The sequence below is a fragment of the Amborella trichopoda genome, chromosome 9, assembly GCF_054954075.1.
Source record: "Amborella trichopoda isolate Santa Cruz 75 chromosome 9, AtrichopodaSantaCruz75HAP2 v2.0, whole genome shotgun sequence".
In the NCBI taxonomy this organism is placed as follows: Eukaryota; Viridiplantae; Streptophyta; class Magnoliopsida; order Amborellales; family Amborellaceae; genus Amborella; species Amborella trichopoda.
The window spans coordinates 817,198-843,431 of NC_142344.1; the positions used below are offsets into that span (position 1 = coordinate 817,198).

At 35.3% G+C, this 26,234-nt stretch overlaps 2 protein-coding genes and 1 long non-coding RNA gene across 8 annotated transcripts; all 3 read left to right on the forward strand.

Annotated features, from left to right (window-relative positions):
• Positions 1-1,599: 1,599 nt before the first annotated feature.
• LOC18438414 (CDT1-like protein a, chloroplastic) lies at positions 1,600-10,191 on the forward strand. 3 transcript variants are annotated; one of them, XR_016040894.1, is made up of 8 exons: positions 1,600-1,658; positions 4,036-4,536; positions 4,636-4,755; positions 4,861-5,107; positions 7,110-8,057; positions 9,172-9,401; positions 9,532-9,625; positions 9,877-10,191. XR_016040894.1 is itself a non-coding variant. In XM_020669994.2 (8 exons), the coding sequence occupies exons 2-8, from the start codon at positions 4,097-4,099 to the stop codon at positions 9,956-9,958; spliced, it is 2,133 nt and encodes a 710-aa protein (XP_020525653.1). In that variant the 5' UTR covers positions 1,600-1,658; positions 4,036-4,096; the 3' UTR covers positions 9,959-10,191. The 3 variants fall into 3 exon arrangements, 2 of the variants coding, with proteins under 2 accessions (XP_020525653.1, XP_088702976.1); XM_020669994.2 differs by having other exon boundaries at positions 9,200-9,401; XM_088846850.1 differs by having other exon boundaries at positions 9,323-9,401.
• A 2,290-nt stretch (positions 10,192-12,481) lies between these two features.
• On the forward strand, positions 12,482-14,024 carry LOC18438415 (E3 ubiquitin-protein ligase). The gene has a single exon (XM_006848599.4). It carries the CDS (start codon positions 12,541-12,543, stop codon positions 13,759-13,761), a length of 1,221 nt encoding a protein of 406 aa, XP_006848662.1. The 5' UTR covers positions 12,482-12,540; the 3' UTR covers positions 13,762-14,024.
• A 1,257-nt stretch (positions 14,025-15,281) lies between these two features.
• Positions 15,282-18,641, forward strand: LOC148780285 (uncharacterized). Of its 4 annotated transcripts, none has more exons than XR_016040896.1 (3): positions 15,282-16,683; positions 17,084-17,148; positions 18,060-18,641. It is a non-coding gene; the product is annotated as an uncharacterized LOC148780285 (long non-coding RNA). The 4 variants fall into 4 exon arrangements; XR_016040897.1 differs by having other exon boundaries at positions 15,285-16,683; positions 18,063-18,641; XR_016040898.1 differs by having other exon boundaries at positions 15,320-16,683; positions 17,108-17,148.
• Positions 18,642-26,234: the final 7,593 nt, after the last annotated feature.

Consider the following 26,234-nt stretch of genomic DNA (forward strand, 5'->3'; position numbering starts at 1 on the left):
AAAGAATGGGTCCAAAAAGACATGGTTGGAAGTATTGAAAAAATATATGGGAACTTATAGTGGCCCTTAATAAAGTAAAATGGAAGACCATGATTCACGTAGCTGACCGACCCTAATTAGTTGGGAAAAGGTTTTGATGATGATGATGATTGGAGTAAAAAAAATAAAATTTCCTCACGTCTCTTATCATTTAAAAGATTTTATGATCCTATTAGAAAAATATATACATTTATTCCCTTAGGTGAGACGAATATATATATATATATATATATAATTGGATTGTTTAATGTTGCAACCTTATAGAAACCACATCCAATATCATAGTAAGCAATCCCTATATAATAAGGGGCCGTTTGGGCATGTATAAATCTATTACGTGAGCATAAATTACAAGGAAATATGACTTCAATAGTAAGGAAATAGAATGACATTATCAGAGACTTCCCAAAAAATCACCAAATCCATTATGGGGCATAAAAAATACAGGTAATCTTTTTTTTGGAAATCTTTCGCTTGGGTCTCTCTATATTGATTTAAATAGATGTACGAGACAACTTTTTACTACAATTATAATAAAAAATTTATACATTCCCCTATCCCCAATTCAGGTTATAAATTTCTATATCCCTCCATCCCCAATTTGGGTTGTAGTCCTCATTTTACTTTCATGTAAAAACAAATTTTTTTAATAATTGCTAAATAAAAGTAGGAAGAAATCTAAATTGTTTTGAACTGGATAAGAGAAAATTTTCTACTCCAATAGTAATAAAAAAATTTCTACATCCCTCTATCTTTAATTTAGGTTGTATCCCGCAAAATTTCTATATCCCTCTATCTCCAATTTAGGTTGTAGCCATGTGCTCTCGTATAAAAATAAAAATAATAATCGGTAATGGATGAGAAATTACACAACACAATCATAATAAAAAATTTCACATAGCATAATCCCCATAAGAGATTTGTAAAAAATCAATTGAAATGAGATACGTCTTTAATCTCCTCCAATGCTTCAAAATTGTCTACTTCAATTACCAAACTTTTTAATTTATTAATCAAACTTTTTTCCATTTTTTAACGTATACCATAAAGATTTTGATTTTGGTATCATAAATTTATTGCTTATTTGAAATTATATATAGAGAGATATTTGAAAGACTTTTATAAAAAATAAAAAAAAATAAAAATTATCACAATAAAATCATGTTTTTCCAATAACTTATCATATTGAAACGAAAGTTTAATCATGTTAGCCAAATGTAATCATATTTTTCATATTTGAATGGTAATGTATTTATCATATTTTTTCCGACATAGCCAAACAATAGTAATGTATTTCCCAAATTATATCTAAATACTACAATCCAAACAATAACAGTCCATTTGTTATTACACACATAATATATTTCACCGACAATATATTTCCAGGTATTAAAATGGCCCTTAAGTTAAACTGTTTTAGCGTCTTATGATAAAGGCCAAAAGCATAATGTGATTCTTAAAATTGTCAAGGCGTTTCTTCGTCATTTTATGTTATCATTTTTCCCGCCCTTCCCCATCCTATTCCGCATTTTAAGCAAAAATCTTGTCAGTTCCTTTTCTGCAATATTGGCCTGCTATTTTCTAGGGTTTTCAAAACCATGGAGGTGGCACGAAAAATCGTAAGGGCTTCAGCATTGGAAACCCTAATATTTACCTAGCAGAACTCTTACTTTCCTTTCATTTTGATCACTGTTCTCATTTAATTCCTGCAGTTTTTAACTCCCTTTGGTTTTTTCACATTCTTTTTTCATTTGATCAGTGATTTGTAGCTTGCCGCATTATATCATTAAACTGTCCAAAGCATTTAACGTCATATTTATATGAATTTATTCTTAGTTGAATTTTTCTCATTATTAATTCGTTTTGTAATTGGCGTAGTAGAAATTCTGCCCTGCTCACTTGAAAATTTGCGATCCTTTGAAGTTTTCCAAATTTACAAATAATGGCAATTTGCATAGCTATGCATGTTTAGTAGATGTCTAATTGGAATGGACCCCTTTCCTGATTTAATTTATATTTGATGTGCCCATGATTCTATCTCCTTTTAAGGGGGGTTTATATAATTGATTTACAGTTGGTTAAGAGTAAATCTATACAGTAATTGTGTAGTATTAGCTTGTTACACAATGAATCCTTTTCCCTTCTCTTGTATTCTATTTTTTGTGAGTTTTGTGATATCTATACAGTAATTGTGTAGTATTAGCTTGTTACACAATGAATCCTTGTACCTTCTCTTGTATTTTTTTTTTAGTGATTTTTGTGAAGAGCGATTTATATTTAGAAGTATGACTCAACTAATGTCTTGTATTATTTGTTAATTTAGTGTGATCCATAATTACCAGTGATTTGCATTAGTTGTTCTTAGGTCACGCTTATTAGTAATAGGTAGGAATATAGTTATTCCTTCAAGGACTTGTGGGGAAGATGAATCATTGGTATCAATGTCAATATAGTATAGATGTAGCAAGTAAGCCATGCTTTGGCAAGAGAAACTTCATTATTAACCAACACTACCAATATCTCGATGTTTCAACAGATTTCATCTGCTTGTTACCTTTTGATTTCTCCATTCTCATTCAAAAGTGGAGAAAATCGTGTTCAACACGCTTTTAAGTTGTTAAAATTTGTATGGCATTTATAGCTCCTATAAGATATAGAATTTGGCCCACAAATTGTTGTAGTTTTCTTTATGATGATTTATAATGTACATTGGAACTACTACTGAGTGCTTGCTAAGTAGTGGTAAATAGTTATCTTGCTTCTCTTTAATCTTGTTTTGTGGTCTGCTCTCATGGAGTCGTGTTTGAATTCTTATGCATTTGAATGAGGAAATACCATATTGTTGTAAAAATGGTTCAGAACTTTCTTAACTCAAGGAATGACAATGGATCTGTGAAGAAATAGCGATGTGTTATTTAAGTAACTTATTCAGCTTCTATAGATTTTAGCTGTCTTTTTTATGTTCTACCCAATGGCAATCGTGGCTTTGAGCTTGATTGATTCCATTTTTCCACTCTACATTAACCATTCACTGACCCATTGATTCAGCATGGAACCTAGGTCATTCGTTTTGATGCTTCTTAGGTCAAGGATAAGTATGGAGCAACCCTTTTGTTCGCCTACCATACACCTGCTGGGTGAGACCCTGCTGAGAAGGATTACTTTGTAGTACATACTTGCCTATTTGTTTATAAGGTTTTATGGTGTGTTGGATGACATGGCCTTGGTTTGTTTAATGATTTTTTATATAGGCACATATGGTATCTTCTGTAACTTCGAAATGAAGTTATCTAATGGATTACTATTGTTTAGTCTCCATATATTTTAGCAATTGAAATCTTGGTTTGCAACTTGGATCGTAATCCATGATCTTTTCTCTTATTAAGTGGTTGAATTCACCGCTATCATGTATTTCAGACTAGGGAGTGGTTGTGCTTTACCATCGCTAATACGGGTTATGAGAAGCCTTTAAAAGGTTTAGGTAATCTCAAATCTCAGAGAGAGTGTGACATTGTTATACCTGCCAAGTGATGTTACCATGTCGATGTTTTTTTTTTGAGGCCAGCCTGAGTCCAATTAGAAGTTTGAAGCACTGCATTGTTATGGCTGTAACATGTGGCCATGGCACCACACTGTGGTTATAACTTGTAAGTTATGACAGTCATTATATGACTATAATGGTTATAGTAACGTTACTTTGAACCTTGCATATAAACCATTGTGTTTGAACTGATTCAAGTTGTCATAATTATTGCACTCTTCTTCACGAATTACTTGTGGATTTTGTATAAACCCGAGTTATCTATTGTTAAGTGATTCCATTCAGTTTAATGGAAAACGTGATGGGAACCCTGATGAGTTTGCAACCATGCTTGTAATAACTCTTTTTGCTCTGACCTGTATGGTCAACTGTTGTGCTAGGGGTGCATGCTTTTGATTGCGATATTCCTAATTTAGTTCATGTTCCTTAGGTTAACTTCCATTGCATTCTTTCAGGTTCTGATAGTTGATGCTGCTTGGCCTTTTATATGAAACTTTATAAGGTGGAGAGCTTGGAATGCAATATTGTTTAACTCCGTACTATCGAATAGAGATCATGGAAGATGATGCCTGCCATAGATTAGCTGAATCTGAACAGAAGGAAAGCCGACAAAATGCATTGAATTTCAAATGTAGGAAGATACGATCTGGTTTAGAGAAGGCTAACATTCGACCTGTCACTAGTGATGAATGCATGGGAGATAATGAAAACAAGGAGTTCCTTGAGAACATGGCATGTCAAACACCAGAGAAACCAGTCCAGCCTTCTGCAAGGAGTAAGAAGAAAAGTAATGGCAATTCTGTGAAATCGATGCAAACTGATGAATCAAATCAGGGTAACTATGCTGAAATTTCAGAAGACGGGACTTTCAATGACCGGAACAATGCTGTTGTACGTGAATCAAGCACTGACATCAGAAGATCGCCTGACAAAGAACCACTCATTCTTCCAGACAGGTAAGTGATTCAAAAGGAAATGCATCTCAATTCAATTTTGCTTTGTTCATTCATCAGTCATTCACACCTCGGATGCTAATATCTTCCCTGGAAAAACAGATATGAGACATTAAGGAGCTTCTTTAATAGTGTGGTGACTTCTGTAACATTGCTTGGTCTTCGTAAAATTTTATCTACATTTCAGAACATCAGCATTCAGGTGGGGATATTGGCAAAAAGGTGAACGGATCTTTTCTCTGAATTCCTTCCAAAAATATTTTTGATGCCTCTACACACACAAATAAACATAAATTGAGTCTGGTATGCTGCCTTTTAATGGTTCAGGAAGTTTTCATATGCCAACCTTGCCCAGCTGAAGTATATATTACCAGAAGCTATTCAAATAGAAAAGGTCATTGTGCATGATGGGAAGAGTCTCTGCATGGAGCCAGAATTGAGGGTTAGTCTGGTGCCAGATGCATTAGAGAGTGAGGAAGAGAAATCCACCACATTACCCAAGGGGAGCAGTATTTGGTCTTTACAAGAAGTTTTTCATGCAAGACTCCTGGATTTCTTTAAAGCACATCCGGAGGTACTCTCTCTTGTAGCTTCCACTGTATTCAAGGGTTTTTGGTTTTGGCTTAATGAATCCATGATATTTGTTTTGATGGTTCTAATCCATGATGTTGGGCTCCAGTTTCATTGTTTTTGGTTCGGGCTTAGAGCATTGATTTTATGAATGTTCATGTTCCGCTGGATTTAGGGTCTTAACTGTTGAGTTTTTCATGTGCTTTCCTACTGTTTATGAATATAACACAAATTACAAGCTTGAGTTGTAAACTTAGTGATGATGAACTGGTCGGTGGCTCTGGTATGAAGGATGGTAGAAACTTTTTGGAAAATGAGGGCCTGTTTGGCAACTGGTAGATGGGACTTCCCGGAAGATAGAAGTTTTAAATCGGGAAACTGGAACTTTTGATACTTTGTACTTGAAAATATTGTGTTCGTGGAATTTTAAGGGATTCTGGAAAACCATGTTTGATTAGATCTGGGATCTTGGAAACCTGGAGATCAGGAAATGAGCCTATTTAAACTGTTCATTGAAGTTTTCATTGATAAGAGGGTGATATTTGTTCAACGAAGCAGATTTTAAGTGAATTAAATAAAAAGAGAAGCATGAAAGGTATAGGAAAAAGAATAAAGGATAATTGGATCCATATTCAGAGCATATACTCACATTTTGCATACAAGTCTATCAAACCTGTCGTAACATACACATTCAACCATGCACAACTCCTCTTAACATGATCATGAACCATTTTAACTTCTCTAGTGCACTCAGTTTTACACAAGCTAATACAACAATGATCAAAACTACATTACCTGACCTAAAGCTACTATAGAGTCAGAGATTTTCAATGCTTCCATGCTTTGGCCCCACCATAGCTTTACCCAGCCAAAACAGTGCTTCACGATACCACATCTGTAACAAAACCCATATCTCCAAATTCTAGTGGAATTGTAAGAGATTATATTTCTCTTCACCATTTCCTTAAACAATTGGTGGGCGAAAACTAGAGAACCAAAGCTTGAAAAACATAACTATAAACCACCACTGACTGAATCAATTATGGTCTATTATCTTATAGCATCTGCATGTGTCAGTTTATGAAGAAATTGATAATGAGTGTTTTTCATTGCTCAATTTATTTCAAATTTCTTCATAAGTAGACATTACCTAACACAACATGTACAAACTCAACAGTGGCCCATGGATACTAGTCAATTAAATAAAATGCTTTGGCATAAAGAATATCTTTTTCCGTGGTGAAAAATTTGATGTAAGCACAACATTTTCTCCTATATGCTAGGGGAAGAAAAAAAATCCCCAACTTCAAATCAACTAGAATTTATTCCCTAGTTCCAGAGTTGAAACTTCATGTTGTCAAATGTACCTCTAGAATCTATGCAGTTTTTTTTTGAGAAGTGGATTTGACAATTCTAAAGACTTCACAAGTTATGCTTAATAGTTAACACATTCCAATATATATATATATATATATATTCACAAGTAAAGCTGAAAATCAGCAGTCAGTGAGAGTCAGCATTTCAGGATAACTAATATATGGAAATTTGTATTGTAATGTAGAATGTAATAAACTTGAATTCTTATGTGCGTTTGTGTTTAGCTACCTCATTTTTCTCTTTTGAATTTTTCATCTCTTCACCATTAAATTCATAAACAATAACGATTATTTCATACTTGAATTAGTGTCTCGATAGTCATCATGTATCTCTGTCCTATTTACATAGAATTGTTTGGATTGAATTTTTTCCATTATGCATTTGCTGCCATAGGCCAGGAAGTAAAAGTTTTCTTTTTATTTTTTTGTTATTTCTATGGAGGTAGGCAACTGTAAATGTGGTGTGATCATTTTGTTATTACAAATTTAAGGCATGTTTCTGTAATTTTTAAGAAGAGGCTTTAGATGATTCTCTTTCAAAACCATGAAACAGAGGAAACTTTGGCAGTTTCATGCTCTATTTAAGGTGAATATTGTACTCCACTGAAATGGTAGTGCCATGCACAACAGGTTGAGGAAATTCCCAAGGCAAAACTGCCTAAGCCATTCAATAGTGAAACTGAACAATTCTCTCTTCCCAACCTATTCTCTTTGCAATCATCTCAATTGTATCATGAATCCACCACTGATGACTATTTGGCTGTATCTTCGCATTTACCGCCTTCTTTCCAGCCAATATTTGCCCATAAAAAAATCCTCCCCAAATCAGAAAAAACTCAACTTATACCATCTCAAGACCCCATTTCCCAAGGAAGTTCTATTTTTGAGTTTACCCAAGCTAACAATTTATCTTCAAATGAGAACTCTTCTGATTCAGCCATGCTTGACTCTCATGCTCCTCTAAATGCCTACTCAGTTCTCAATTCTTCCTTTTGTGGAAGTACCCCTTTAAAACCCATCTCATATAGTCATATTAGCAATATACATTCAAAGGAGAACCCTTCTGATCTGGCCATGCTTGACCCTGTTGCTCCTCAAAATGGCCACTCAATTCCCAATGCTCCTTTCTGTGCAAGCACCCCATTGAAAGCCATTTCGTATAGCCATGTTGACAACTTAACTGCAGAGGACTCTTCCGATTCAACCAAGCTTCACCCTCTTGCTCCTCAAAATGCTCACTCAGTTCCAAGTTCGACTTTCTGTGCAAGTACCCCATCGAAACTCATCCCAGATTCAGTTAACTTCATGTCTGAGACACCATCTTTGAGTACACCTAAGAGACCTTTGCCCACTCCAAACGACAATTTAATCACTACAGTCGTGGAGGCATCAGGTCGTTTGCCTCCAAAGTCATGGAACCTTTTATTCTCTCCAAAAAACCCAGATGGAAGTGCTTCAAATTCAGCTTCTAGTTTTGCAAAAGAAAACAAAGACAGGAAGCATGAAGCTGGAGAAATAGAAAGTGCTTTGGTGGATGGAGAAACCATTGAAAGTCCTACTGCCACTGTGCTGCAACTGGTATGTGAACCCATTTGAATCTTCTTTCTATTATCTTTTGTATATATATATATATATATATATTTGAGGTTCATGCTATCATCCTTTACTTATTTTTTTGGAATATAATTATTTTATTGTATTTCATTTGAAATCAGTTAATCATAGAATAAATATCTTGGCTTTTAGATGGTGCTTTGTCACTGAGATTGTGGATCACCAGAAAGTTTCAAACATGTTAATAACTTTTGGGATACTTGTTTCGAGCATATGTTGTATACATAATACAATTTGTTATTCCTTGACTATTCAAAACATGACAATTACAAGGTTTACTCTTCTAAACTCAAGGAATCCGGTGAACCTTTTTTTCTTAATCTTCAGAGAAGTAATTCATTCTACTCCTTGAACTTTCTTTCCTAAGACAATTCTGGATTGATCTGACTTGTATTGACAAGGTCCAACAAAATTTTCTTCCCTTTTGTCTCAAAATCTTTACAAAGCTTCTGAGGAACTGATCACGCTCTATTATTATGTGAACAATTATTTCGTAATGCCAATCAAATGTGTATGAAACTATACTGTCACATAAAAAAAAGCATATGAAATTATACTTACCAGCAAATCCAATTATTCCTTGACTCTTCAAAACATGACAATTACAAGGTTTACTCTTCTAAACTTAAGGAATCCGATAAACCTTTTTTTCTTTATCTTCAGAGAAGTATTTCTTTCTACTCCTTGAACTTTCTTTCCTGAGACAATTTTTGGATTGATCTGACTTGTATTGACAAGGTCCAACAAAATTTTCTTCCCTTTGTCTCACAATCTTTACAAAGCTTATGAGAAACTGATCAGGATCTATTATTATGTGAGCAGTTATCTCGTAATGCCAATCAAATGTGTATGAAACTATACTGTCACATAAAAAAACAAACATATGAAATTATACTTACCAGCAAATCCAATTATTCATTCTCTATCATTTAAACTCTATTTTATGATTCCCCCCTCCCCACCCCCCCTTTTCTCTTTTATCTTGGGGACACATGAGAACAGTGTGGCTATGAATGATTGTTTCGGTTATCCATCCCCAGGCCAGTTTAATACTGATAACCATATGTAATATGATTAGTTGGACTGCATCTGGTTTTGATTTGAAGGAGGCAGAGAGAGAAAATGCACCGGCTGAATATTGTGAAATGACGATAGCTGGTTTGGAGCAACATCATCAGATGCTGGCTTTTTTGCCCAGCCTCTTCAACACAATCTGCCTTATATTTCAGGAAGCCAAGAGATCCTCTATAACAAAACAGGAGCTTCTTTACAAGATACTGACACATGATTCCAACATTACAGAGACAAGTACGAATGCATTTACTTTTAAGACTATAATGTGAATCCATGTGCGATTTGATTTACGTATTTTTTCTCCCCCATTAATTTTCATGTCTATGGTAGAACTTGGCTAAATCTTGAATCTTTGAAACTGTAGGAGATGTTGTTGAAGAACAACTGACACTCTTGGGAGATTTGGTTCCAGAGTGGATATGCGGAAAGATAACATGCAGTGGAGATTTTATATACTGGTAAGATGTTTGGTAGGACGCTGTAGAAATATCATAAACCTTTGCTTTATGTGATTTTTCTAATAATAAGGATTGCCTTAGTTGCATGGAACGTGATTGTGCAGTCTTCTGTCATTATGATGTTACTTTGTGGAATTTTGCAAGATCGTCTCTGGTCATGCATTTTGGGGAAATTTGATCTTTAAAGCAACCTGAAATGTGGAATTATTCTTAGTTACTGATATGTTTTTGCTTTTGATGAATAATTACAGTATTAATAAAATCTCAGATGCCGAGTCCATTCATGCAAGGCTTCAAGAAGCTGTGCAACCTGATCACAATAAGGTGGTGTAACCTGCCTCTTCTGCACTCACTGATTAAAAAAGAAAAGGATTTCCTCTTCCAGATTTGAATGACAAGTCAAGATCTTGCATGTTTTGTTGTTGAAGACTTGTCAGGTTCTCCATTTTTGTTGATAGTGTAGTGATTTCATTAAGTCACTGATGATCATGGTACACTCTACAGGACAATGACAGTTAATTTGTGAAAAGAACTGGTAACTCAGTCAATTGCTCTATATTTCAAAATTAGAGTTTTGACGTGTGTTGTGTTGGTTTACGTGGAGAGAGAAATATAAGCTAACAAAGACACCATGGTGAGAAATGTCAAGCTCATAATCGCAAAATCAGCTTTTCTGAGACAAGATATCTATGCAACATCTACAGTTGAGTTTCAAAAATAAAAAATGTCTAAATTCTTAACCTGTCAAAGGGGCCTGATCTCAATATATTAGCCCAAGCTAAAACTTTTTTAGATTGTATATTTACTTTTGGTATAAGGAGATTACAATATTTTTAGCCTTTAGATGTGATATTTAATATATCAAAATATGTCACAATATTCGAAAATTATTATCTTGGACAACGGCCAATAATAATTGCGATCTCCTTGTACATTTCTATTTTTTTTCTTTGAAGAGGAGATGGGGCAGTTAACCATTCTATACGCTCCACTTCTGGATTTTCACGAGTAAATGATAAGGTTCTGAATGGTGAGGCAGCTACCAACAACTCCCTAAGGCATAAATAGATACCTTGAGGATGTTTTAGATCCGAAATTTTGGGATCCATTTAACTGCCACTATATTATTATTTTAAGGAAAAAAAATGGATTTTTAAGTTCTTAAAATCGAGATTTTTCCCTCCGAAGATCTAATGACGTGGTTAGCATACAGCCAAGCCCGTAGAAATGCGGGTTTGGCAATAAATATATTTTTTTAATAATAATTTCATCCTAATAGTTAGAGAATATAGAATTTTTAACATGAAGATCATGAATATGAAAAAATAAATAAATTTTGAAAACAAATAATAATAATTATATTAAAAAAACATTACAATTGTTTTTAGATGGACCACCTATTTGTATCCATCTTTAAGATGGATGCTTTATACATCTAGACCCTGCATAAAACAATTGTTCGAGATGGAATTAGGCACATACCGATTACGAATTAAATTTTCTTTCTTTCTTTGCGTCCACTGGTTGTAGAGATTACATTCCTAAAGAGCGTGAAATCTACGTTATTGGGGGAGCATAATGTACATGAGAGTATTTTTTCAATTTAAAATTTAGGGTATTATTTAATAATCACATGATGATTTTTTTCAAAAGAAAAGATTTGAATTTTGAGTTTCCTAACATTTAGATCTCATCTTCTTTTTCAAAAAGAAAAAACACTTAGATCGCACCCTCGAAAAATTGAGCGGTCTCTATTCAATATTGAGACATCAACTACATAGATGATTCTATTAGGTATATTTATTTTGATTGAGATTCATTTATGAGTCGGAGAGGTTACATTCCAAAATTTGAGGTCATAAAATGAACCCTAGATGGAGTCTTACTTGAGGGAGTAAATAGACACTATACTCCAACGGTATAAATATCTTTTGGAGTTCCTACCACGTGAAATCCCCAAATTTTATTCCAAAGATCCCGAGGGAGCAAATGGACAGTTTGGTGGCAATCGCTTTTGGAATTCCTAAAATGTGAAATCCCCAAATTTTATTCCAAGGTTCCCGAAGGAGCGAATAGAGAGTGGTGGTAATCGCTTTTGGAATTCCTAAAATGTTAATTCCCCAAATTTTATTCGAAGATTCCCGAGGGAACAAATGGACAGTTTGATGGCAATCAGGAGCTGTACAACTGAGGCCGCATGAAGACCCGACCCGGGCCGGGTAGGGATCCAGATTTGGACCGTTGTGGGTTGGGTTTGGTTCCAAATTTTTGACCCAAACAGTATTTGGATGAGGTCCATGTCCATGTCCATATAGACCCTTTTCAAAATTATATTACTTTATTTTAAATATCTATATATATTGATAGTTATTAGCACATTTAAATGATGCATATATATTTATGAATGTGTTTAATCTTCGCCCTTATTCTTTTTTTAAGATGACGGGGATTAATCCTCTCATAATTTACTTGACTTTTATAGGGTTTTGATCTCTCTCTCTCCTCATTGTTCAGTGATTTCTAGATTGGGTCAGGTGCAAGTCGAGGTCCCTTATAAACAACTTTGGTGTGGGGCTCGGGACGGTAGAGCCGGTCCTGGGTCTGGAACCGGTTACGGAACCTAAACGTAAGCAAACAACTGTGCACAAGTGTAGTCCAAAGCGTCTTCATCGCATCCAACGTGTATCCTCTTTCTTCTCACTCTTATCCATATCAGTGTCCTCCTGGAAATCTCCGCCCCGCCCGCTGTAAAACAACCGCAGTGAGCTGTAAAAATCCCAGAGAGAGAGAAAAACTCCAAAGACCACAAGCTTATCCGCAGAGAAATAATATAGGGTTCCTTGAGAGAGAGGCTCCAGAGGAGATCCATAGCAAAGAAGAGGAGAGAGAGAGACAGGCTCCCCTCTGATCTCTCAATGGGCACCAAGACAGAGAACCTTCAATCCCTCCTGGACTCCGCCCTCCCCTTTATCAGAGGCGAGCTGGAGCTCATCGACCCTGACCTACCACGTCTCATCGCCGTCCTCCGCTCCTCGGGTGCCTCCGAGTGCTGGCACAAGCATGGCGATTTCCTCCACCACCTCGTCAGCATCTTTCGCATTCTCTCTCTATGGAAATCACCCCACCCTCTAGCTCTATGTGGCCTCTTCCATTCTGCCTACTCCAATTCTTATGTAAACCTTGCCATCTTTCCCCCGGAAACATCTCGACCGTATGTTCAATCCCTCATCGGCCCCCAAGCCGAAGATCTCGTCCACATGTTTTGTGTCGTGCCTCGCCAGTCTCTCATACACGATGACCTCCTCTTCCATTTCTCTGACACGGAGCTCGAATCAGCATTCATGAGAGAGGAAGTCCCCGAATCCTTGAGAGATAAAATTCAGAGATTGGTCCCTCCTTATGGTGTGACTGTTAAGCACATACGAACAGGACAGGACCTCGTAGTTCCTCGAAGGCTTGTGGCCTCCTTTCTCTTGATGACCATCGCCGATTTTAGCGACCAGCTTTTTGGGTTTCAAGATGAGTTGTTTGAGAATTCGAATGGGAGGCTGGAGTTCTCCGGGAACAACATCACCACGCTGTGGCCGGGGGACGGGAAGCCTGGGCTGTGGGTGAACTCCCTCTCCAGAATGGCTGTTTTGTACAGGCTTCTGGTGAGAGAGGAGGAGAGGAGAGAGAGTGAGAATGGGTTTGCTAATGGGGGATCCAAGAGGGGTTATGAAGAGATAGAATTGGTGGTGCCCCCTGTTTTTGAGAATTGCACCATGGTTTTGAGCTGTCAGGATGAGAGAGAGGCCAGGGATTTGTACTGGGAAGTTGTGTGTGGTGGTGGTGGTGGGAAGATAGGACTAGAGAGACAGAGAGAGTTGTTGGTGAGGTGCATTGAGAAGAACCCATTTGTTGGGGAGCCCCATGTGTTGCTTGCTCAAATATATGTGATGCAAGGGAGGTATGAGGAAGGAGAGAGAGAGGGAGAGAGGGGGTTGAAGCTCATGTTAGAGTGGGGAAGCAATTGGGACAAGAGGGTCTCATGGGAGGGCTGGGTGGCTTGGAATAGGGTTCTTATCATGAAGGCAAAGGAGAGGTCTTGGCCCCAAACCTCATGGGGAATCCTCAACCTAGGTCTTGTTCGCTGATCCAACCCCTGGTAGCTATGCCCCACGCTTTACTATTTCATTACTTGCATTACAGACACCCATCTTACTAGTGGGATAGATGCTGATCTATCTCTTCATGAAACCTTGTAAATGTATATTTGGATCTTTAGGTGTTAGGTGCTTCAATGAGATCTTGGTCTTGGAGTTGAATAATGGAGGTTCTCCATGAATTTGAAGAGCTTGCTGCTGAATCTTGAATATTATATATGTTATCTAGAGTGCTTTTGTTTATTCATGCAAAATTTATGTGTTTGGATTTTGAATAGGTTGAGAGAGTCAGTGTTTGTGTTTGTGTTTGTCTTGCCCACGAAGTCCTTGATTTCTCCATAGTTGAGAGAAATTGACGTTTGTGGATTTTGAATAGGTCGGGAGAGTCGGTTTTCGTCGATGTCTTGCCCACAAACTCCTCAATTTTTCAGTTTCTCCTCTAATTTACCAAGTAATGTACATAGAAATAATTGTAAGGAATCAATGAATTTTGTATTGTATATCGAAACAAAAGATTTGAGAAATCCATAACAACAATCCTTGATATTGCAAATCTATAAATTTTCTTGGATTTCAAATATCTAAAATTCCTAATTGTGCTATCCAAACATGCCCTAGGTTCAAAAATATTTATTTTCTTCATGGTTTTCTTCACAAGGTCCAAGAGAATGTATGTGCAGAAAACCAAAAACCAAAAACAGGTGAAGACGAATCACTATAGCAATCCGCCCTTGGGCATAATAAAAGTTTTTCCTCCTAATGGGTGCTGAATGCTACATCATACTTGTATTATGTTCACCATCAAGGAATTATTCATCTCCACCATCCATCACGAACGATAACTAGGGGTGGCAATGGACCGACCAAAGACAACTAGGGGTTGCAATGGACCCAACGACACGTAGGACCCGGCGGGCAGACCCGACTTTGGACCTGGGTATGGATACCAAATTTTGGACCTAAGAAGTCGGGTCTGGATCCGAGTTCAACCAGACCCGACTTTAATAATATGGGTATATGTTATGTGGGTATTCATAAATGTTGTCAATGCATTTATTTTTTAAGAATTTTCAGTTTTTACATAAAACAGTAAGGAAAGTGGTTATATGTAGTATTCATCAGGAAATTGGGCATATGTAGTATTCATCAATGTTGCGCAATACTGTAAATGTTGCCAATAATATGACTATATGATGGTAAATAAAAGGGCCAAGCAAAAAAAGAGCTCATAGTCGTGGCAATGCACCTGATCAGGCTTAAGTCCCGACAGGTTCAGGTATGCGAGGCAATGAACCCGACCAGGCTTAAGTCTCCACAGGTTAAGGAATGGTTCTAAATCCGGGACCTGAACTATTCAGGCCACCCCTAAAGATAACCTATTTTAAAGTCCAAAAGAAAAAAAAAAGAAAAAGAAGAAAGCACCTCTTTATCTTTTAATTTTTACTTCTATTTTTTTTAAAACCCAAGTTTTGAAAATATTACATTGTAAACAAAAAGTTTCCATACCTTCTATCTTACAAACCCCTTGACAATCGTGAATATTTGATTTAAACAAAAACGAAAATGACACGCTCAACGCATTGTCTCTCTCCCCTCTCTCTCTCTCTAAAAACCCATATGTCTGAAAAACCTATTGCCCTGTTGCAGCCCCAACCCCCTGAGCAAAAAGCTATTTCTAGTCTCACTAGGAGAAGCGGGCATAGGCCGGAGATAAGCCCAAGCCGCTTCTTTGACGAGCCTATTCTTTAGAGAGATCTCGCCCCACCCACTGTTTCACACCCCGTTGGTGACTGGATCGCATTTGGTGAGCTCGGTAGAAGATCGCGAAGGCTTGCGTATGATAGCGGCTTGAGGGTTGTGCACGATAAGTCATCAAGGGTTGTGTATGGTGAGATTTTGAGGTTTGCAAGTTCTTTGGCTTCACAGGTGGCCATGGAAACGCTCGAGCTTTGAGGTAGCCGGAGCTCGATGGACACAGTGGCCGGAACCATGTTTCTCTGGCGAAGTGACGGGGGATCCATTTTCACGGCCACCATTTTGGCCGGAATCTTGACCGGAATGTGTAGGGAATATTGATGGCAGGAAAATCGGCCAGAGATTGCAAGAAGAAAGAGAAAATGCAGATAACACTAATTGTGGTTTTATTGCTTTAACTTTAGATGGAAATTGCAAGGAGAACCCACAAATTTTCGGTTTAGGGTTTCACAGACTGAATTCAGCTTCAATTTATAAGAATAACGGAAAAAATGACTGTAATGGCCGAAATTTTGATCGGGATTTGCAAAGAGTAAGGGGAAATCCAAGGGTCAGGGGTTTTTAGCCTGGAGAGAGGTTTTTGATGAAGATTGCGGCCAAAACACAAAGTTTCCGGTGGAGGTTCCAAGCCCAGTAGTAGATATCTAGTGAAGACCCAGCCAATATTTTGGAAACGATTTCCGTGAAATCAGAGTCTTTCGTCGGAATTTGATCGTCTTTTAGGGCTCAAAGTTTGTTTGGTCCGCTTGTTTGCCGTGAAAAGTTTTTGGGGTGTCATTATAGTTTTTATTTGGGTAAAAAATTTACGGTTCCATAGATCCAACAAGTTTGTAAGATGGAAAAGATGGAGACCCTTTACCTACAATTAATATTTTCAATTTTTGGTTATCAAACATTACATAAATAAAAAATAAGAGATAAAAAAATATTTTTCAAAAAAATAAAAAATAAAGACATCCTACCATACGCCCCAAGTGCAAATGGTATTTGCCATCGACGCAATTGAGTTCTTTTCACAGGGTACGAGGAAGAATGCTAGGTTGGACCTTGTACACAACTGCGGTTCACACTGGGGACAAAACTATGAGATGAGATGCGATGCGATGCGAAGCGATGCGATGCGATGCGATGCGATGCGATGCGATGGATTCTCAAGAGGTACATTGGAGAAACTGAAGTCTTTCTTTTCTTTTATTTTCCCCGAGACATATAGGGATCACCCGCATTTAGCCAGTGTTTTAAAAACCGCCCGCCCACTTCCTACTTGAATTGTCCATCTGGATTGGAATCGTTCATGATTGAATCAGTTTTGGGTGATATAAGGCCCCGCCCTGCCCTGTTGCCCCCTAAAAACAATTTGTATATTTTAAGTTCATTTAATATTTTTGTAGTTCCCGTCTATAAACCCTTATTTTAATTTTTTTTTGTCTCATTTATTTAGCAACATATTTCTAGATCACGAATTTGTTCTGATCCAGTAATCCGATACAAATTTGTGTGTAAATTATTTACGATTTGATATAGATTTGTATGTAAATTATCTGCCATACCAATCCAGGTTTTGAAGTATTGTATTTCTTAGATGGGTGCAGCTGGCATACGGATGCTTTCGTGCCTGTAGAGGTAAGGTGCACCTTTAAATTTTATAATGGTATCTAATTTTGATGTAAAATGTTATTAGGACTATCTCAAAATCTATTTTTATATCTAATTATAAAATTTTAAATTTCAAATATTGTTAAAATCAAGTAGATCTAAAAATATATGAAAATCTTGAAAATAGACGGTGTAGATAATATGTTGTAAAATGCACTATTTATGAGACTTAAAACTTTTTATTTTTCATGGTCATACATCTCGATGTCGAGATGATCAATCAAAGGGTGGTTTTTTAACATTAAAACTACCTTTTCTGATGGATTTTTGATCCGTAGTTGTACATTATAAGGGTGCATCCTTGTATAAATTTTCTCCTTTTTAGATTGGACGAAGCACTTGATGGGTTTGGTTTTTTTTTTTTTTTGGAAATTTATCAAAAGCAACGAAGAGATGAACCATTATTTTTTCCTTAATTTCAAAAATCTTAGCGCATGATATTAATCATGGATTACAATAGCTTATATTTTAGATATGTTTTGACAAATACGTAAAAGGTTAAATATTTGGGATTTTACCCATTTTTTATTAATTTTTTCTTTTCTTTCACTTGCCTATAAATACACAACCCATTTTTTGCTCTTCAAATAATGCTTGTTTAGAAAACGCAACAAAATAATGCTTAGTTGGTCATAGTCAGAGGAAGAATAATACGTGTAGAAGAAAAAAAATTGCTGCTTAATTGCATAAGTAATTGTTTTTAATGCATTAAGCAACCATTATATAAATGTTTAATGCTTTTGATCTCTGGTTTTTTAAATTGATGGTTAACTAATTACAGGATACCAATTTACAAATTTTAAACATGACAAATTTTGTATAGAATATTTACATTTCAAATATTTCATTTTCTCTTTTTCATTTTCTTACTCGTACAGCAGGCTCTTCTGGGTGCTTGAACAGTTCCCAACTCTTATGGTGCGGATACTGTTATTGTCATTGAACGAACCAACTAAATGGTTCCAACACGTTACATAAGGAAGACCAAAATTTCGTCTTCTTCAGTTGTTTTCTTATATGATTGCAGTTGTGTAGGGCTGATTATGGGTGAGGCGGCCTGGCTCAGCCCGATCAAACCGCCCCTGAAAGAGTAGGGCCTAAGCCACAAACTTTGGGCCGACGGTCGAGCAAGGGACAATGTTAGCATGGCCTTGCTCGGCCCGCGCGACTTTTTTTTTTTCCCCCCCTTTAATTTTCGTTTTTTTTCCTGACCCAGAACTAACAGGGCCAAGGCCAGGGTTGTGCCAACTCTATGGGTACCTTGAGAACCTAGAAATGGAAATTAGACAAGGTCCATTTCCATTTTGTTATACACTTATACCCATTTTTTTAAAGTGAAAGTATACAATGAGATCATTTATTTCCAGTACAATGTCGCAATCAATCTTTGTTGTTGGATGTAAAACAAGTGGCCAAGGATGTGCCATTGATCGGATTCAAAATCCAAAACAAATTTAACATATCTAGAGCTCTGCAAGACTTCACATCTGCAGGCTATTGGTGGCTGTGACCTCCTTGCACCATTGAAAAAGGGTATTATGGCATATAAACCCACTTATAAACTGTGCAAAGGATTAGGATTTTTGTAGGATTGACCGACTTAATCAAGCAAAGATGGTTGGATATGACAGGCTCTGTAGTTTGCTTATTTGAGATGATTTTGGTGATTATGGACCTACTTCCTTATGGGAACAACTTGAAAAAAACAATAGGCCAATGGAAATGGAAAGCCTTATAATTATTGAGTATGAAAGTTATAATTGGCTCAAATTTGATTCTAGAAGTTAAAAAGATGGTGTGTATATATATGCTGGTCCACATGTGCAAAGGATATATTAACTTTTGGGGGTAAAGTTGGTATAAAGCGCATCTTTAAAGTAAGGTGCACCTCTAAAATTTGTTTAGAGATTAGTTTTAGTTTCGAAAATTTTATGATGGTTTTATAATCTATTTTTATCCCAAGTTATAAAATTTAGAATTTCAAAAATAGTAAAAATCTAACATATCTATAAACACTTGAAAATCTTGAAATTATATGATCTAGATAATTTATTATAAGAACTACAATATTTAAGGCTTGAAATTATTTTTTTCTTCATATCGACAAATTGTAATATCTAGATTATCAATTGGAGCATTTGTCCAACTTCATAACACCCTCTTCTAAATGATTTTTTAAGTGCACCTTAATTCAATAGAATGAATTTGCAACCATATATAAACTTTTTTCTATCTTTAAAGGAAAACCAAGCTTTTCTATTAGTGGACAAGCATGAACACCTTGTACCACTAGGATATGAGATTAACCAACAAAAAAAATTAAAAAAAATATTTAAAAACTTTTATGAAATATGAGAATTTTTTGTTTTCTCTAAATTCATTTGAATTAATTTTGAAAGTCACGTTTTTCTAATTGCAATTACTAAAAAAACATTATTGTTAGAAAATTCATTTTAGTGGAGTTTTAAATAAGGGAAGGTTTGTAACTTTGTATATGGTGTCCACCTTATAGTATACAATGCACCTCTAAGATTACCCCAAATATGTAGGTCAGGTGTTAGAAATCCTTCAATGGCTTGAAAATCCGTACTCAACTTGAAATATAAAAATTATAATTCAAACAATAGTACGGACCGAGCAAATATATATAAATTATCATAAAATACATTATTCTAAGTAGTTGAAATTCTCGTGTTCTTTTTTAGGACACGGTTTCTATGAGTCCACATACTCACATGTAGAATGTGAGCCCCTTAATAATTTATTTTTGAAATATAATTTGATTTTAATTTTTAAATAATATATAATATTGGGAAAATTATAGATATATCCCAAAAGAGTAATGATATTACGAGACCTTCCGACATTCATGCATATAGGACTTCAAAGAATCACTATTAGATTTGACACAGATATTTAGAAAAATCATCACATATTATGGAATTTGACTTTTCTAGAGATCTATGCTGAATTTAATAGTGATCATTTAGGGTCCAACACACATGGGTATGGGAGGGTCTCACGAGATCCTTTCCTATCCCAAAAATGAATTTTATAGACATCCTACCCACAATACTTTTAATATCACACCCTAAACCCAAACATTGTTATTTATTGTATTTATCAATCAAAAAACTTGAAACTAAAATGCTTTTCTTCTCTCTCACTCGCTCTATCCATCCTCTCTGTCTGCCCGCTCTCTCTCACTCTCTATACCTGTCCTCTCTCGCCCTCTTTTTACCCACCCTCTCTCTTTACCCGCCATCTCTTTCTCTCTTTACCTCTCTCTCTACCCACCTTCTCTTTCTCTCTCTACCCGCCCTCTCTTCTTCTTTCTACCCTCCCTCTCTTTCTTTGTCTAGTGAGAGATTGCGAAAGAGAGTGCAAAAAAAGGGCAAAGAGATTGGGAGAGAGTGAGAGATTGATTCTAGGGGAGAGGGAGGGGAAAAATGGGTTGAGAGAGATTGGGAGATAGAGATATTTCAAGAGAAAAAAAGAGAGAAAAAAAAGGTTCGAGAGAAAAAAAAAAGCCAATCTCTATTAACCTGTTTTTTTGCATTCTCTTCCTTGAAATCTCTCTCTTAAAGACTCCCAACCCATTTTGACCTTTCTCTATTCTGAAATCTTTCTCTCTCCCAATCTAATCTCTCTGTCCATTCTTCCGCTCTCCCAATACTCTCTCTAGAGAGAGAGAGAGCGGGTAGATAGAGAAAGAGAGATATGATAAAAAGAGAATATAATATGGAGGCAAATAGTTTTGGCAAAAGCAGGTGTTAATGCAGATGAGCTAATTGTTGTATAAGGCTTGTATTTTTTTCATTTTATGAATTTGGTTGTCCCTGATTTTTAATCAGGTTGATGTCGGTGCAATTTTTTTGAATGATGGAATGAAACTGTTGCAGTTCTTCAAAAAAAAACAAAATGAAGGGTGGAGAGAGAAAGAGATAGTGGGCGGTAGAGAGAGAACGATAGAGAGGCAGGTAGTAGAGGGTTGGTAGAGAGAGTGTGAGAAGACAAGGGAGAGTTTTTTTTTACTCTTTAACTCAAGGGTAAATACAATAAAAAATTGTGTTTGGTTTTAATGTGTGGTACTAAAAAAATTGGGCGAATATGTCTATAAAGTTCATTTTGAGGTATCTATAATTTTTTTTATAATATTTAACATAGAGATTATTATTGTAAAAATAAATAAATTTTAAAAACTAAAAATGATATTGGAACCATTGATTTTACTTTTTTTTTGGATGAATATTATTTACGGGATACGGTTTTGGTGGACGGTGTAGATCTTTTCTACTTTTTTTTTGTTTCCATGTTTTTTGAGAAACAGTTACCGTTCATATCATCAAGGTCTCATTTCAATATCCAATTAACCGAAAGAAATAACATAAACCACAAATTAACAACAAAAAGATATTCCAGCGTCACTCACTCCCGTCTTTAGCAAGACCGTCCGCCTCCTCCTCCATATTAAATCTTCTTTCGATACCTCTCCCGCTTCCCTTAGCAAGGCAAGGTATGTAGAGCCCATAAAAATTCATCCATTTACTGAATCTCATCTCCTTCCAGCTTATCGAATGAATCGTTTGCCTAATTTAACTCTGTAAGGCATGTAGAGCCCATACAAATTAAACCTCCTTTTTCATCCATTTTATCACTAAACATTTAGTGAATCTCATCTCCTTCCAGCTTATTGAATGAATTGTTTAGCGAATTTAACTCCTTGAAGCAAATATCTCAGATCTGGTTCATTTGTTTTGATATTCCCAACCGGAGCATAATATTTTAGCAACACATTCCCCAACGAGTCACGGACCTATCCACCAATTCTAGTCAATCTTGAATTTAAGCCTTTATGGTAACAGGTGCGGCCTTGGACGCACCAAACAATTTTCCATCGGTCAGAAATTTAAAATTATTAGGTGCACTTTACCGTTGCAGTAACTTTTTCCTATTGTACGTGTACACACTCTTGCCTAGACGAAACCTAAAATTCTCCATGAAATTAAACTGCTCATCCGAAATTTCGTCAGACCAAAACGAAATCTTGAAAATAACCAACCGCGCATTTGACTCCCTACACCGTTAGCTTAATGGAGATCACGTGTGGCTGACACGTGGGTAGGATAGCGCACTTTTATTAAAGTGTTTTGACCATATCCTTTATAAATAGAGGAAAATGAGTGTAGCCAAAAATGTCCCAAACTTTATCCACAAAATGACAAGATGGTCAACCGACGAGTATCGACGGTCCTCATAATTCAAATGTCCAAATTACCCTCTGTTTTTTTTAGGACTATAACACCCTTCCAGGCATGTCGTTAGGGGAGAGGTTTCTATACTTCCCCCATAGCATAAAAGAATCGCGTTTTTCTTACTATCCAACCGTTCAATTTTGATCAACAGAGCTACGGACTATTTGATATTAGATCCAACGTTTCAAAATATTTTATTTTTAGTCTTTTTATTCAAATTATATTAATATAAAATTTGATGCATACCACCTTTTCATTGGATCTCACCTATAAAAATGTTAAATATTTTTTTTTGATAAAATATAATGACCAAAATAACTTTTTAAATTTTTAAGAGTATTTTGGTCATTTTATTTTATTAAAAACATTTATTTTTATATTTTTCGTTAGTACGAGTTTAATAGAAGATTGGACATCCAAAATTTAGTGTCAATTTAATCTATAGAAAAAAATAAAAAACAAAATAGTGTATAGATGTGACATTGTGATCGGGACAATCTTAGCCCTCCATTTAGAATAGAAAGTTGGATAAAGGGAAGTATATAAGTTTTATATTGTAGGAGATGCATAGAAAGCTTGTCCTTTTGTGAGTACCCCTATTTTTCTTCTTTTTGTTTTTTTTTTTTAAAATAAGAAGAAAGAAGTAGTTGTATTTACACCATCTAAAGTAGGGAAGTCACAATTATTCACACCATATGAAGTAGGGAAGTCACAATCATTTATCTTTGAAGTAGGGAAGTCACAATTATGTACACCATCTTATGTGAAATCTTATAGCTTACGTGTGTCACAAAGTTCGAGAAAAAATCTTTTGAACTTTGTGCTTAGTCATTGAAATAAATGTAATAACCTAATTTCACATTCAATGGTCAAAATTTTTTGCGACTACGTTGTACCAAAAATAAATGTTCTTATCATATACTTTCTCATACTTATTAGAAAACGTTTATGTAAAGGCAAAGTCCTAAATAATTAAATTAAGGCGCACCTTATAAATTCACTGAAGAGCGATTGTTTTGATGTTGAAAAACCCTAATTCAATCATCTCAATCTCAAAATGTATGAACATGAGAAGAATAGATTTCAAGTCTTGGACATAGCGTATCTTATAATGTTTTATCTAGACCATCAATTTTGAAGTCTTCATATATTCGCTTGGTCTACACTAATTTTGAATTTTTTCGATTTTATAATTAGAGATGAAACTAAATTTTCAAGTCAATGAAAAGAAGGATAAAGTTTATATAAAGATGCAACATTATAATGCAGAACTACGGATGCACATCAAAAATCCATCCGAAAAAGTAGTTTTAGTGTTGAAAAACCCTTTGATTGATCATCTCGATGTCGAGATGTATGACCATGAAAAATAAAATAATTTTAAGTCTAAAAAATAATGCATTTTACAACATATTATCTACACCTTCCATTTTTAATATTTTCATATCATTATAGATCTACTTGATTTTAACCATTATTTACATTTAAAATTTTATAATTATACATAAAAATAGATTTTGAGATCATCCTAATAACAATTTACATCAAAATTATATACCATGATAAAATTTGAAGGTGCACCTTACATTAGCAGCTACGGATGCACCCCTATTCCAACTGCACCCTGTAAAACATTCTGATATTAGACCAACATGTTTTGACACTATTTAAAGGTGTATTATTTTCTGATATTAGACCAACATGTTTTGACACTATTTAAAGGTGTATTATTTGAAGGTGTGCCTTACTTCGATTGTTTGGGGCATCAGCCCTATACAATCCACACCCATACTTATCTATACTGCAATCTCGCTTGCTTTGATATACTTATAGTGTGGATCTCCCATATGGCTGGGAATTAGTGGGGATGGAGTTGGTTTTGGATGGTATAGGTCCCGGGTCAATTCTTCCTAAGAGCCCCTGTTTTGATTTTTTTTCCTTCTTTAAACCTTAAAATTCCCACCCTATCGACTTCTATTTTATTTTTTGTTTTATTTATTTATTTTTAATACTTTCTAAATCACCATTTTGGATAGATCCATATCCGAGCCGGCTTACTGATCCAGCGGATCCGTGGATAAATGCTCCGCCCCACCAATCTATGGGTTTGAAACATTGGTTACTTGGTTGAGTACTTTCCATGATTTAAAACATTCGATTTGGGAATCATTGATTTGAATATTGATAGAGGTATGACATGATCAATATTGGGTTTTGGTAAGATAAAAGAAGGACCTGGTTTATTATGGGCGGGTCGTTTGAATTTTGGACGATTCAGATCAACCAATTTATCCGGTTCTCACCCAGTACAACATGGGTTAGGAGGTGTGAGTTAGTAGACATGGAAGGATTGAAAAAGATAATGAATAGATCCAAAAGAATGTGGTTGGAAGTAGTTTGAAAATATATGAAGACTTATTACTTCACTCAAAGTATGACATTTAATAAAACGTAATGACGAACCATAATTTGTGTACCTTACCCCAATTAATTGGAAAAATACTACGATAACGACGATGATGATGAATCAATCTATCACAGCCTTATTAACAAGTTTGGCCGAGTTTGGCCAAGATCCATTTTGGCCAAGTCTGTTCTAATTTTGGCGAAGTCCAATCTGGGCCACACCTACCCATTGCAATCCCAACTTGAGCCAGCTCTCACCTGGCATGGTAACCAGAACGCTGCCACCCTTCCTTTTTTCTCATGAGTTAATCATTTTTTCTATATTGTTTACTTATTTGTACTTTTTATATTTTTAGAATTAATATCTTATAAATTTATTTATCAATATAAGATAGTCATAATCACTTTTAGTCCGATAAACTTCGGTGTACCACAAAAAGTAAGAAAATTTAGTTTGTGCCCAGTCGATGACGCATTCCTAATCACTCAATTACATATGTAATGGTCAATAGTGATTGTGACTACTTTATATCAAAAATAAATAACCTTTTATATATATGAAAATATTTAGATAGGGTTGTAGCCCTATTAAAATAAGTACATTCAAATCAATCATCTTGACCTGAAACATTATGGTTATAGAGAAAAATTAAGATTTCGGACCCAAAAAATAGTGTAGATTATAATAAATTATCTAGACCGTTCATTTTCGAGTATTCAAAGATCCCTAAGATATGTACCATTTTTTTGAGCTACAAATTCCATAATCAACGGCATAAATTGATTTTAGATCCATCATATAAATTTTCCATGTCCAAACTGTTTTACAAATGAGATTCTAAGGTGAGACTTTATTTATTTTTTATAAAAATTGTGCTCATGTATATATATAAATAAAGGGTTAAAATAAGGGCTTTGCCTTATGAAAAAAAGTATTGCTGCGTCTTGAATCATTCCAAAAATTGCAGTTATTAATCATCTCAATCTTAGCCATTACGAATATGAAAAAAAGTTTGATTTCAAGCGCTTTAAAAGTGTATCCTTGTCGTTACAAATTAAAGAAAAAAAATATATATAATAGGATCATTTATATTTGGTACAAGGTGGTCATAATTAATATCTGACCATTACATTTATTTCATTGACCAAGCTCAGAGTTCAAAATATTTTTTATTGAATTTTGTGACGCATCTAAGCCATCAAATTTCATATCGGATGGTTGCAAATACTTGTGATTTAGTAAATGATCTCATTGTACACAATCACTTCAAAAAATAAGAATTGTTATTTGAAGGCTCAAAAAGGTGTATCTTATAACACGTTATGTAAAACATCTATTTTCAAGTATTTTTAGATCTACAAGATCTATAGCATTTTTTTTATCTAAAGATT

Bases quoted from the DNA above. Each gene is read 5' to 3' on its own strand.
- LOC18438414 (XM_020669994.2), top strand. From the start codon at position 4,097: ATGCAATATTGTTTAACTCCGTACTATCGAATAGAGATCATGGAAGAT. The intron at 8,058-9,199 runs GTATGTGAACCC...TTTGATTTGAAG, and splicing joins CTGCCACTGTGCTGCAACTG to GAGGCAGAGAGAGAAAATGC. The intron at 9,626-9,876 runs GTAAGATGTTTG...GAATAATTACAG, and splicing joins AGTGGAGATTTTATATACTG to TATTAATAAAATCTCAGATG.
- LOC18438415 (XM_006848599.4), top strand. From the start codon at position 12,541: ATGGGCACCAAGACAGAGAACCTTCAATCCCTCCTGGACTCCGCCCTC.